The 15,386-nt window shown below is 35.6% G+C and overlaps 1 protein-coding gene across 1 annotated transcript in view; it reads left to right on the top strand.

Annotated features, from left to right (window-relative positions):
• The window catches only part of ABCC3 (ATP binding cassette subfamily C member 3), a 1,985,081-nt gene that overhangs the window by 1,210,697 nt on the left and 758,998 nt on the right, over positions 1-15,386 (top strand). The window contains exons 9-10 of the mRNA XM_044062096.1: positions 7,000-7,177; positions 13,806-13,967. Of these exons, the coding sequence (XP_043918031.1) occupies positions 7,000-7,177; positions 13,806-13,967 (340 nt within the window). The remainder of the gene's footprint in view (positions 1-6,999; positions 7,178-13,805; positions 13,968-15,386) is intronic.

Below are 15,386 nucleotides of genomic sequence, written 5' to 3'. Positions count from 1 at the left end.
AGATGGGACATAGTTCAAGGGAGAAAGGCACATGTATGCGGAAATGGGCAATCTGCTCTCTCAATGTGTGGATGACAATTGACAACATCATATTGTATTAATATATAAGGCTCCCTCAGGGGTGCCGTAATTCATCGAGCCTGGTATAAGAATAATTAACTCCTCATACTCTTATCAGTATTGCTTTCTATTGTGTAATGGAAGTTTTAGTGTGTGCAGCTCCGTGTGAATGTGGCTGAAGACAAAATTCTGATCAGTTTGTGACAAAGGACGTGAATTGTCAGTTACTGTTAGTTAGCATTGCTTCTCAATGCCATGTGTCCTGCAAAGAATGAAGCAGCAAGAGTAACTTGTTGTGGTATTCAAAAGTATGTCAGTGCCTGTCAGGTGATCATGTGTTACTTCACATGAACTGTCATGGTAGGGAATGAGATATATGTGTACAAGAGTGATGCTTTGCACACATTACTGGAATGGAGGTCATGACAGGCTAACTGATATGTTACACAGCAATGTAGTTATAAGTGAAGTCACAAAGGGAGTTGGACTATCAGACAAGGCATACATGCAGCTGATAATACTGCTGCACTCATCAATATCAGCCTGAAAATATGTTTATAATTGTACAAGTTCAATCGAATACACTGTGACACTGGGAGGAAAATATGGGAAAATCCCACCCTGACTTGCATGCAGAAGTGCACTGAGTATACACTGGGGAGTAATTAACAAATGTATAGGGTGATGGTGGGAGGGCACCATACCGATCCACTTCTTCACAAGCTGTCATTGTATTTGTAACAAGAATTACGAAAATGTAGATATGCGCTTCATAAATAATGAGTGACAATAACTTAATGATGTTGTTTGACTAGTTGGACCAAATCAAGTCTGTATTGACACACATATGGAAAGTAGAAAGTTGTGTTTGGGGCATGATTTGTTTTATTTTTTATTCATTCATTTATTTATTTATTGACTTACTTTTGTGGGATGGGTGCTTATATTTTTAAACACGAGGAATGTTGGGGAAGATATTTAGGAATAATCTAAATACGTTGGTTATGTTAGGTAGCAGGCTTAGACATAAACGATGCAATGAGATGATGAAAATAAAGTGGGAGACACAATGACTAGGATTAGATTTGCAACTTAGGAGATATTTCCTGGTACAGTGTGAATACAGTTGGAATCTTTTCCTCAACTTCAGAACTGTCACCCCTATCTTCTGTTGCGGACAGCTGGGGCAGTGCTGGATGGGGTAGCAGTTTGGCATTTTAGTGCAAGATTCTTGCCATATGGCCAATGTGAGCACCAAGACCCATCCTCATTATCCCCTCCACCAGCTATTATGGATGGGTGACATAATCACCACTTCCACTGGCACTACCCCCGGAGGGTACCACTGCTCCAGCACTTGGGGCAGAGCTGTCTGACATAGGCAAAGCAGGTAGGGCAGAAGTTGTGGAGGCAACACTGACAAGTCGTGGCCCAGATGTGCTGGCTGTCTGTGCTGCCACAGCCAATTGTGGAGGGTTGGTGGTCTGAGCCACTGTGGCCAGTGTAGTTCCCTGTACTGTTGTTCATGGTGCAGAAATAATGATTGTTCAAATACAATGAAAGGTAATAAACATAATAAATATAAATTCAAAAAAACATATAAAATGTCTATACAACTATTTTCATTCATTTATTTATTTATAGATAAAATGTATCTATTTATTTATTGGCAAGGTCTGACAGCAGTGTACTTTTTCATTGGAGGCTCAGGGAGAAAGGCTCCATTATGCACATCATTTGCATTGTTTCATCATTTAAGTCAGGGTCTTTCATGAGCAACAGTTCCATTATTCAGACATCCTTGACATCAGTTACATACATTTTGATTAAAAATAACAGTTACATAGGTTGTATATGAAAGAAGGTGAGGGAGAGAAAAAAAGAGGCAAATTCCATAAAGCTTCTGTAATGTTAATAAGTCCCAGTCTGTACATATTTCACATATATTTTCAACAAGCTTTACATCCGACTAATAATGTATGAGGCAATAAACTGCTGTTACACTAAAGCTATTATATTCCTGGCCATCACAGTTGCAAACATTTTGTGAAAAGTATGACTTTTTAAAATCTGGTTTATAAAGAGCAGATCATCAAATGTATAGTGGGATTGAGTATTTTATTCTACATTATGATTACAGCTATCAAGTATAGAATTCTAATATGAGTATTAGAGAATATTTTCCTTTGTCTGAAACTGAACCCACAAATGCCTGTCTTTACCTAAACATTGACTACTGCAGTGAGCTAATTGTACAGGTCTGTACAACTTGCAGATGTAGAGTATGCATACTCATGCATTTGTGTAACAAACACTTATGGCCTTAAGGCCAGATACTTGATAACCTAGTGGTAAAATCTGTGCCATTATGCAATGCAGTCAGTCATACCTGAACCCATACTTACCCCTGCCTCTCTGAGGCATTGCAGTCTCTTCTGAAGCATCTCCCGGTTTCCTTCAATCTCTGCAGGAGCTATCTAAAAGAGAAAATAATAATGAAGACTTGTTTGTCTTGCCATGTCATGGTAATGTATTGCTTGTTTATGGAGCCATATAATTACATAAATGAAGTGGGTCATTGGACTTATAGTAATCCCATCATCTAATGAAGTCTGGTTTTCTCACTGTAATTTTGACAGTACTGTACAACTGTGCATGGAATTGCCAGTAGCATAGGTGACAGCCTTAGCTAAACTTTTCCAAGCTTCAGCCTTGTACTGAAACCTGGCATTGTCACCCTGCAGAAGCCTTCATTTGTAATGTTTGAAAAGGAGTTCTACAAAAACCTTAAGATTCCTCCTTGCACAGTCTCTGTGCTATAAATGGAGTACTAACCCCACCATCGTATCTTTTCCCTTCAAATATTTCAGGAAAAATGGCTAAGAATTGGTGCACAAATCAGATCCTGCATGCACCAGCCTGTGCACAATGATGGACACAGTGCAGAAAAGCATTTGCACAAGTTAAGGCACAGAGATGGGCTAGAATTAAATGTACATATTATTTATTCAGTGTCCACTTTAGGTGAGAAACATGGCAGTGACACTTGGCCATGTGTGCTGATCAGTATATATACATACTCCACAGTGATGCCAGCTCATGCTGGTTACTGTTGATATCTCATTTACATTTCAAAAGACATGTGCCACCTCTGGGTATGCACTCAGGGATGTTTATTACATTCATAACATCAACACTCTGACACACAGATATGTATTCATTTGCATGCTACAGTATTATAGGATGCATTGGTGTCAAATAATAAATAAAACAGTGACGGGGTAGCACTTTGGAATTGAACCCATGACAAAGAGAGACATGAAATTCTGAACTTTGTTTACTAACCAGTAACAGCACAGGAAAATGTGTGAGAGGTGACTGGCAGTATACCTACGTTTAACCGCCCTGTAACAAGTGACTATACAGTGTTTCTTTACAGGAGTAATACTCTGAGACACCGATAGTTTTATGTAGCATTCTGTTTCATTGTATAAATAGTTTTTATACCTTCAGGGCTAATTGACACATGTCAAAGCCAAGCTTGTTTGCATGGCCAATAGAAAATTCTTGGTGTGTCTGCAATTGTGTTTTGAATTTTTGCTGTAGGACAAGAAGTGCCATTTCCCTACAGCAATCACAGATCAGTGATAGTGCTCTATGCCAAGTGTCATGCAAAGAATGAACATAAAAATGACAATGTTAGGATAGAAGGCATTTGTTGTCCATCTGTGTGATTTTCTGCTGTTTTAACCTGACATTATTATTATTTTATGAGTGGGCAAAAATGAAAGGAGCCATGCAGAGTTTACAGGAGGGAATGTTCTCCCAAGCATATATCAGCACACCTTGATCATTATATAGATATACCACTGAAGCAGTGCGCAAACACATTTTGCAAGATGTTTTGCTGTGCTCTTCATATTCAACTACCTTACACCTTGCTAGTTATGTTTTCTCATTCCACGGCATTCGCACAGAAATGTATTATTATTATTATTATTATTATTATTAGTAGTGAAGTGAACACTTAGGGAGATAGGTAAAATTGTCAGGGCTGTTACCCAAAAGTCAGTAAATATAATGCAGCATTACCATTATAAGTTGCGCGTGTGTGTGTGTGTGTGTGTGTGTGTGTGTGTGTGTGTGTGTGTGTGTGTGTGTGTCTGTGTAGAAGGTATAGGTTACAGTAAAATGTAATAAAGAAATGATCACATGTACCCTATCCCCTAAGTGGATTCAAACCCACAAACTATTGCACTGCCATTTAATATTTATTATTTATTTATTTATTTATTTATTTATTGCATTTGTTGATCACATGGAGTCATTCAATCAGTTACTCATGAAATAATTTTCTTCATTCAGTAATGTCCAGTATATTAAGTGGGGTGCACCAATGCAGTTTTCTTTGCATGAGTGATGGCTTTGTGCATATAAAATACTTTTTTTTCAGGTCTTGGTAGTGCCCCTAATTTTGTTTTGTAAAGAAGTAACAATATAAAGTCATTTTTAGAATTTAATAATGTCTCTACAGAATTAACACACCATCCCAAAGGGACAACTTGTAGGCACAGCTTTTGTAAATGGTTTATGTATGTATATGAAGGGGCAAACTTATATTTACAATATTTAGTAGAAGTTATGAAGCCAGGCACAACTATAATTGTAATTCCAAATGTATTGTTTATGTTGCTATCTGCACTGCATGTTACAGTGGGTCTATATGAGTACATCAAACTGTCAGTTCAGCAAATGGCATTTCATTGGAAATGCTATTCATCAAATTCCCCTTATGTGGTGGGCTGTGCCTCCCACAGCCCCCACTAATTATATATTACAACTCTGAGATCGCACTACAGTGGGAAAAGGGCAAATTTCCCTATCCTCACTGGACTGAGATCTCTGTATGAACAGTTTGACGAATGGCATATTCGATTTAAGTGCACTGAAAATGCTAATCGGTGAACTGATATAGACCCATTACAGTTATTGGATAGATAACACAATAAGCATATTTATTAACATTTGTATAGTATTCAAAAAAAAAAAAGATGAGAAAATGCCTTATGCAAATGTTCGGTTAAGTGTCTTAATTTTAAAACATTTTTTTATGGGGATTGTCCATGTAACTTTAGACATGAAAGGTGGTGATTTGGATAATGCTTTAAAAAAAAGAATTGCATTCGGCAAGTTATATGAAATCTTAATGTTTTTCCAAGGCTTAATGAGCAGATTAAATATTAAGTGTATTTTAGAAGGAAATGTTTATTGTAATGTATAAGGTTTATTAGTTTAACCTTTATGTTTCATTTTTTTATAGTTGTACAGACATTTTATATGTTTTTGAATTTAAATGTATTATGTTTATTGTTTCTATTGGCCTGACATATCATATGATGCGTAGGTTTAAATTGAGACGTATTAATTTTGATTCAATTCTGATGATGTTTTTTCAATAGTAAACAAAAGTGCTCAAGTTTTCATTAAATCTTTGTGTCTGTTTTTTTGGTATATTTTGAGTTTATTTTTGAGATTTTGCTATAGGACAGGAACTATCATTCCCTAAAAGGCATTGATGATTGGCTCTGATGCACAATACCAATTGTTGCACATAAGTATAAATCCAAAAATAATACTGGTAATATTCACTGTTCTGATTTTTCACCTTTCCAGGATTCTACAAGTAACATGTATACAGTAATGATCCCTACTTTCACTTAGACAACCCTTCACAAGATTTGAACTGTATAGCAATAACACTACAATGGAATACTGACATCAGGAACATATAGTACCATGTAAACAGTTACTTAAAACACAGAAAGTCAAGTACATGTGGAGACCATTGTAATTCTGAAATGTGCAATTGCAATACAGCCATAGTGTCAAACTGTTCTCATTTTTAATTACATAGTATGATTGTGTGACTGGGATTATTGGAAAAGTGAGTATAATAATGAATTCAAGTGCAGAAAGAAATTTCTGCAGGTCAGAATTACTGCTAACATTGTTTTGCATTATTGAATGCTCCAGACATTTGTATTTTTCTTTTCCTATGCTCCTCAAATACATTTTTTGGAATGTCATGTTATTGTCAATATGTTTTTCTTAATTGAATGCATCTAGAAAATGTGAAATTTCTTACTTATCTGTATCTACTTTGTCTTACTCATTACTGTCCAAGGGATTCCTGAGTACACACACATTAAGTGAATGGTCCTAGAGAAGGGACTTTATGTTTTAATGTTATTTCCATCTGATATTTTATTTTGATTTTATTCCTACAGTACTCATATAAGAGGGACCAGATAGTGGATATATGGTAAACGGAAGGACATTCTCATGTGTCACTGTTAACCTTAGTGTAATAGGCAGACCTGGAACCTGGAGGTAGCTAATAATAGAGAAGTGGAATAAGCAGCTGCTGGTCTGCTCCCCTGTTCAGGGGTGGGGAAATGCACATGAGTGTAGTTAAGGATTGATAAGCCAGATTGGACCTGCCAGGTGAAATGTATCAAACCATTGCAATGGTGTGTGGTTTGTCTGTCAGTGGGAGAACTGTGTAAAAAGATAATTAAAAAAAAAGAAAAGAAAATAACTGTCCCTGTAGTGTGACAGACTCATGGTTCCTGTTCTCAGGTTATCCTTACACTGAGAGGATTGAAGGCACCGAGAAGGGTCCAGACATTCAGAGGTCAGTAGAATGGGAGGAGAGGAGTACAAATATATAAGCAATAGGAGGGAGATTTGTGAATGTTTTATTAACATGAAGATATTTCAACAGAAAAAAGAAAATATTTTACATTTGCTTTAATTTAGACGCACAAATATCTTGATAGCAGTAGGAAAAAACATAGTACATACTAAGTGGTATGTGAGTCCTAACTGATGTCTTTGTTCTTCTTTCTCTCTCTTTTACACATTTTTATCAAACTACAGCCTGCTGATAGCATTTATCAAGAATAAAGATGCTCCTTCATGGTGGGGCTTCTTGCTTGCAGCATCAATGTTCCTGTGTTCTGTAATTCAGACTATCATCTTACACCAACACTTCCAGTACTGCTTTGTGACCGGAATGAGACTTCGGACCGCAATTGTCGGCATCATATATAGGAAGGTAAGTGGAAAACCTACTAACAGTGATGGTGAATTCTCATCTGTTTAAATGTATTTATTTATATACTTACGGTTCTGTGTATTTATACAACTAACTGAGCTGATTAGTTCCCATTCACATGAAGGTCTTTGCTAGAACAGCATATTACCAAACAATATTTTCACTTGATTCTGTTTTATGACTGGTACCTGAAATGTTCTCATTTTATTTTCTGTTTGGCCACTGATGTGCATTTACTACTCATTGTACAGTGTAACGATGTTTATTGTACAGTGTAATGATGTTCATTGCACAGGGCAGTAATAATGTTTATTGTACAGTGTAACAATGTTTATTGTACAATGTAATGTTTATTGTACAATGTAATGCTGTTTATTGTACAATGTAATGATGTTTAGTAGTCCTTATATGTGCTTCAATGGTAGACCAGATTATGCCTGAAAAAGGGTCACTTATGAGCATTTGTGAACAGTGTGTATTTTTATTTATATTTGGTTTGGACGTTATTGTTTCTACTTAACAAATATTATATAGGATGCATTTTGTACATATTTATATGCATGTGTACATATATATTTTTTCTGTGTGTGTTTTTTGTCTTTTTGTGTGTGTGTGTGTGGGGGGGGGGGGGTTCCATACATATATATACACATGTGTGTATTTGTTGGTACGTGCGGGTGCGTATTGTATGCATGCGTACACATATTGTATATGTACACATAAGGGATTTATAGATTTATGCATAATTTTATTTACAGTTATGGGACCCAATACCATTAGAAGTATAGGGCAGGATTAGTATATTTCATCAGTTTTAGTGACTTTTGTTGCACATCCTATTAGGCTCTTTAGAAATATGGAGGTAACACTTTGTCAGTGTAAGTTTATATATCTTGTAAGCATATTGGACTCTTATCAGCCTTAGAGGGTTTGGCTGGTTTGGGTTGGTGATTTCTTATATTTTACAGCAGTTAATTCTGCTTTTAAATGATTGAAAATTTATGATGTTTTATATGGGGTCATGTGGAACGTATGTTCATTTTCACCACTATATATAATTATAGTATTTATAGGTTGGTAAATGTGGTTTGCATTGATTTTAATAAAGTATGTTTTAAACGTTCTTTGGAACATTTTGAAGGGTTTTAATGTACTTAAAAGTAGAGTTTTTAATTGTAGGTGGGTCCTCAATTATGAGGTCATTAACAAGGGTAATAAGTATTTAAGCAAGTTTTTCCCTGTATGCAATGTTTTGTCTGAAGAAGGCAGGATACTAAGCCTGCCGAAAGTTCTTGTGTGAATTAAAAGTGCTTACAATATTATATTTACTACAGCGATCATCTGCATTTATTGGATTCACTGAATTTATTGCTGCAAGACTGCTTCCTTAGAGGTTTTTGTTTTCATTGGTTTGTTTGGCGGTTTGAGTTTAACAGTGTGTGCTTACCTTGCTAACAAAGGAAAAGAAGAATAAATAAATTGATGAATAAATAAATAAGCATAATAAGGACACTTTTACAAATATTTTGCAATCAGTCTGCATCACAGGATGTTTTGAACAGTGTATTACATTTCAATTCAGACAGAGAATGAAGTGAAACATTTTTGTGACTGCATACCTGTTTAGGTTAGAGGGTTAAGCCTGATAGCTGTAGCTTTTGTGGTACAGGATTTGTTTCCCTCAGCTCTCATTTGCCTACTGTGTGACCTTGAGCAAATCACTTAACCAGGCATGACTACTAGTTGCCCCTGAAAAGAGACTCCATGTCCAGTGTGCCTACGCACTTAACAAATGGGTATAATTATTGCTGGAAGATGTGGTATGATTGTTAACGTTAAGGATGTAATGAGGATTTAGTACATGGCATAATATTACATGTAGGAAATGAACTAAATGTGAATATTTTCATAAATTCAAATATAATTACTGTTAACCGCTGAATTAAGTAAACACTGGTGTTTCATGAGAAGTACCAAAAATGTTCATTGTGCAGTTTTTAAAGATTCCATCTGTTGTTCTCTTCTATGGAATGATCCATAAGTTTCTGAACTGAGCTTATGTAAGATGTTAAACTTGGAGATAGGAGATAGTAGACATCCAGGCTTTCAGGAGTTATGTGGATTTTGCTAGGTTTTTATTGGCACCTGAAATGGAACTCAGACTATGGAACTCCCTGCATTTTTTACTGTGACCTCCCAAACAGACTGGATTAATTATTTGGATATCACTATATCCAAGAACAAAATAAGAAAATGTTTTTAATCTACCATCTTTAGAAAAGCTACATACTCTAATTCATCACTACACTTTAACAGCTGGCACCCTATACACCAAAAGAAATCTTTAGTAAAAGGACAGTGTGTCTAGTTGGCTCGAATGGTGTCCAATGATAAAAAAAAATTCTGAAGAGTGTAGGATGCTAAAGGGAATGTTTGAAAAAAGAGGGTATCCAGATTATTTTCTTAAAGGAATTTTTAAGGAGGTCCAAGTTAAGAGATCTACTGGGCATTTCACCCCACATTTATGTGCACAATTAAGTGAGATAGGGGCACAGACTACAATGAACAAATGTTCCGAAATAATGATTTTAGTAAAGTATTGATATTAACATTTAATAACAGTTATTATATTAAATTTATTATCAAAAAAAAAAGCTGGGCTGTTTTTAGGACAGGAAATGATTGCATCAAAATTGTGAGCGAAACACCATACATTGTATACAAGAAAGACGCTTGTTTTAAATTATTACTTGAAAGGGAAAAAAATTTTTTCCAGGAAGGTAAAGTGGTAAAATGTGGGTAGTGCTCACAATGTAAATACGTACTGGAAGTGAACAGTTTTTATCTTAATAATTTTGGGACTATCCAACTTTACAGGAGAAATTATTAGCCAAATGCCAGGAATGTCCGTGTTTTTATACAGGAAAAACTAGAAAGACTAGAATATACCAACACTGGTATAACATCCGAAAAAAAGATATGAAAAATGCACTATGCAAATATATTGTTGAATATAGTGATCACTCTTTTAGGTTTTTAATTATATTGATCATGTTGACCTAGGTGATGGAGGGGGGGCTGCAGATGATTATTTAGAGTTTAAGGAATTGAAATGTCAGGTCATGGCTAACTCAGCTGTTTATCCCGGATTAAATTAATCAATTTCTTTAACCAGCATTTTAAAACTCAAAGCTACATTTGTTATTTAGGGTTAATACTTGTATGTTTATTTTTTGAAGTATGGATTTTGGTATTTTATTTTGGGTTTGGTTACTTTAATGTTTTTGTATTGATTTATTTTTTATGCCTTTTTAATTTTTAATTAGGACTGCTCCATTTGTGATAGTTAAAAAATGTGATTTGTTTGTGACTTATTTAAATGTGGCTTTTTACAGTGGTGTCATTCTGATGAAGTCCTTATACCTTGGACAAAAGCGATTATTATTGTATTAAAGTGTAGTGACTACTTCCGTGTTTCCTTGCATTTTTTTGTTTTTGTTATCAGTTTGTGGTCGTTCTATTTTTCAAAGGGAAACAAATATAAAAACACGTGTAAAATGTGCAGTAAAAATGCCTATATATAATACAGTAAGAAAAAAAATCACTGAGATTGTGCTATGTTGGAAGAAGAGAAATTCCTAAGATAATGCAGTCACAATCGTCCTAGAAGTAACTCCAGAACTGCATGTTAGTTTTTCTTTTTTTTTTTTTTTTTTTTTTTAAATTCTTTTTATTGAGTTTTAAACATATCATAACAAATCATATCCAACATCAAGACAAAAAGGTATGTACAATCAAAAATTTTTCTACAATAAACTAACTATATACAAAGCCCATCTAAGCAACGTATCTAAGAAGGAGGTTTAAAAATACTGTGTGTTTATGATAGTATAAACTCATACACCATTTTCCATGTATCCCTCTGTGAAGGATTTAGCCTCATGGAATACCACAAATATTTGTGCGTAGAAATATGCTTCCCAGCTATCTGTTTGAGTCCTTCCCATGAAAGAGCTGATCTATCCTTCCAATTTAGGGTGATATAGTATTTTATCAGCATAAAAGACATTATTAGAAAATGAATATTCTTAATGTCCATGCCTACCGGGGGTATATGAAGTAGAGCGAATTGCCAGGAGACCGTAGATTTTTCATAGCCCATTTTTTCTAATTTAACTCTAAGGGCACACCACAGCCTATACGAGCATTTGCAACTCCAAAAGATGTGAATGATATCAGCTTCAATCATAGGGCAAAATTGGCAAAAAGGTGGGACTTCGTTGTACATTTTGTTTAGTAAAGCTGGGGTATATGTTAGTTTTTCTTAAAATATTGCAGTGCATGATACAGTCAACAGTTTTGTCCATGATGCCTGATACTGTTTTACACTGCCAAACGTCTGCTCCTGAGTAAAATTTTGATTTGTGGGCATCCCATTGAAAGACAAGGGGACCAACACAGGAATTTCATAGTATTAGAAAGTAGAAAAAAGCATGATTAAGCTTCAAAATTGAAATATTAACCAGAGTAATAAGAAGCATATGGCAGTGTGCATATTTAAAAGTATGCATAATCACTATGAGCCAGAATAAAGTTAGCTCTGTATCACATAGAAGTTTATTACCTAACACAATACCATGCAAAGTGTTATATACATTTACCAGAACTGTTCCTAAACCATGAGACTATAAAAGCAAGTCATACTACTTAGTAACCAAAACCTTCCTTATCACATATAGACCAACACCATAGTTTTATCACATTTTGATTCCAATTTACCTGTAGCTGATAGCACATTCCTGACTTCTGATGTGAGACATCCTACCACCTGACAAATTTTTAGTTGTACAGGTGTTAATTGCATGGCAAATTCTTAGTTGTACAATCATTACTCGTATTTCTACAACTGACTCTTGACTTTCTGTGTGAGCCACGTTGACACATTGTAATCTATTAGTCATAGGTGCTGCTCTCACTTATGTAAATGACTCCTGACTTTCTAGGTGAGTTGTGCTGCCAATCTGTGAGCTCTTATTCACACAAGTACTTCTCGCTCTTCCATCAATGAAATATCTATGTGTCTGATAACGTTTACACCCATACTTGCTTGACTGCAACATGGCTATCATTTGTAAGTTATCATTCTCCTTACACTCTGCCTTTCAACAGAAGTTTTGTTCAGAGCCTGTAGATACCATATGTTGGCACAGCCATCTACTTACTTTCCTTGGAGAATGGAAAGTAGTTCAAGAAAAAGCAACAAAGAGAAAAACTGCAGGTATAATTTGTAAAGGAATTTAGTCAAAGGATCTGGCATGCAGTTGTAAGCATTCATTTATTTTGTATAACAGTAAAGTGATGTTTGTTAAAGCTTTACCATTGTTGTTGTTTCGGCAAAATAGGTTTCAGTGTTGTTGTGGATGACTGAATGTGACTGGTCTTCCATGAAGCATGTCATTTGATCTCAAATGTTTCCTAGATGAAAACCGAGAAAATATTTGTTTTCAATTACTTGACTTCTTGCCTTCTGGTTACGAATAACATCCATCACATTAGGAATAAAATAAGCAAATAGTTCCCCTTGAAAATAAATAAATATTCACTGCTAAGGATGTAAAACACTGTTTTAGCCAGAAACATAGCTGACATTATAAAGCCCTTAGTACTTTCTTTACTTCTTCTTCTTCATTCGGCTTTTTCCCGGTTAGGGGTCACCACAGCGGATCACCTGTCCGCTCATGATTGGCAGTGGAGTTTTACAGTGTTGAGTTGCCAGCCCGGTGCCCAACCTTCCACAGAAGGCACACACATGCACGCACTCACACCTAGGGCCAGTTTAGAGTGTCCAATCCACCTACAGCATGTCTTTGGGATGTGGGAGGAAACCGGAGCACCCAGAGGAAACCCACGCAACCACAAGGAGGACATGCAGACTCCGCACAGAAGGTACCCCAGCCGAGGATCAAAATGGAAACCCTCTTGCTGTGAGGCGGCAATGCTAACCACTGCACCACCGCAGCCACCCTTAGTACTTTCTTTACTGAGCAGTATAAATTCAGATATAGTTGGGGAAAAAGTAAATTAATTAGCGGGCTTTTAGTAGACTCCCTTTTTACTGACACGAGCATACAAGGAATGTTTGTCCTTGATTATTGACTTTATCAAAAGTACAGTTATTATAGTCATACATGCCTTATTTGGACTTGTACTACAGTCCTACAGTAGTGTGTATCTTGCTTTAGGGCAAAAAGTCATCATTGTAATGTGATATTAAGGGGTGCTACACTGATGCATTTTTCGCTTTTGAGAGGTGACTCAATCTTGTACTGTCACTCAGTGTTACCCTGATGCATAAGTTGGTTATAAGGGTTGTACACACTGGTTGACATTTTCAAAACATCTACTCATTTTGTTTATTAATAAAACATTCAACAAAAGGTCCTGCACTTTGTTTTCTGTTTCTGTTGCTTAAATGAATGGTTCTAGTATTTTTTATGTTAGCATCTGAGAAATGCTTCTTTTTATCACTGATAAGACAATACTGCAAAAACAAGACTTTTACACTCCATCATCACTCGACAGATACAAATAATTACTAAGAATTTTTTATTCCTTTTCTTATGTTTAGGCATTAGTTATCACAAACTCGGCAAAGCGCTCCTCTACTGTGGGTGAGATTGTCAATCTCATGTCTGTGGATGCCCAGAGGTTTATGGATCAGACAACCTTCCTCAACATGCTGTGGTCTGCTCCGCTCCAGATCTGCCTGGCACTGTACTTCCTCTGGCAGGTAGGAAAGTTGAGGCCAGTTTGTAACACGGGTTAGATTTCCAGAACAATATGATTAGCCAATTAATACTATTTGATTCTGTCAAATGTTTTATATTTTAGCTTCTCTAGTTGCAAATTGAGGAATTTATGTATTTGTTTATTTATTAACATTGTTTTAGATAAGAACATGACATCTGTCAGTTGTTATATATTTAGACTTCTGTAGTTGTAAGTGAAGCAAGTTGTTTATATTTTCATTTTTAGTATATAATTTTGATGAGCAGTTCAGAAGTATCCTCCATAGCTGTACTTCATGACATCATAGTTACTGCATGACATGTAGGTTTCAATGAAGAAGGAGATCAGAATATCCTAAGTGGTTTCTCTTCTTCCCTTAGAACCTCTTCTTTCAAAAAAAATTGTATTGAATTTTTATGAAACAAGAATATGATGTAATATCTCATAGAAAACTAAGTATATATTATTGGTTAACAACACATATAACAGTATAAAAATGCATAGCAAGTCAACAAAATATTTACATGAGTGCCTAAATTGAAGTAGTCAAAAAAGAAAAAAAAAATATGTCTTCAAAGTATAGGCTGTATATTACGTGATCAAATGGTCAAATATTCGAACACGTAATAGTTGACCCGTAATAATCGAGCCACCACAATGTGAAACGGTTCAATGGAGATCTCCGTACAGTGCAGAAATGGAAGTTTGCCATTGTCTGCACTGTAGTGCGATTTCGGAGTTGGTATATTTAAGTAGCGGGGGTGTAGGGGTGCAGGAGTGCTTGCCCCCCTATGTAGAGCATTTAAATGGTTTGTTTGGGTGGGTTTTACTTTTTTTATTTTCCGTTCGACATTGTGGTGGTTCGATTATTGTGGGTCGACTATTAAGTGTTCAAATATTTGACCATTCGATCACGTAATATAGACCCAAAGTATATGATGTAATCATACAGTAAATCAGTCATTTCTCTCTAGAATTTCCACCACTTTTCCTAATTCCATCCGAGATACAGACAACGCAATGCTTCTGAAGTCTTTAAAAGTTGGTGTTGTTTCACTCTTCCAGTTTGTTGTAATTGTCTTATGTCCAATGGTTAGGAGGATCCGTAGGAGTGAAAACTTTGCCCTAGGGATGCATTGTGGAATGAGAGCATTAAACAGAATTAAATATTTAGACAGGTGAAACTTATCATTAAAAACTATTTGTAAAAAGATATTCATCTTATCTCTAAATGTTTTAAGCAATTGACAATCAAAAAACATATGTTGCCAGTTTGCCTTCAATTTTTCTTTACATCTCCAGCAACAAATTTCTTGTTTAAACATTAATTCTAACTTGTGGAGTGTTAAAAATGACCTGTAAAGAAATTTCCATGCAAGTAACTTCCACTGGATTGACAAGGAAGTACAATTAGAACAAA

The sequence above is a fragment of the Protopterus annectens genome, chromosome 2.part1 (genome assembly GCF_019279795.1).
Source record: "Protopterus annectens isolate FY-2018-M chromosome 2.part1, PAN1.0, whole genome shotgun sequence".
Classification (NCBI taxonomy): Eukaryota; Metazoa; Chordata; order Ceratodontiformes; family Protopteridae; genus Protopterus; species Protopterus annectens.
The sequence above is the reverse complement of the archived record's forward strand: the minus strand, read 5'-3'. Positions and strand labels throughout refer to the sequence as shown.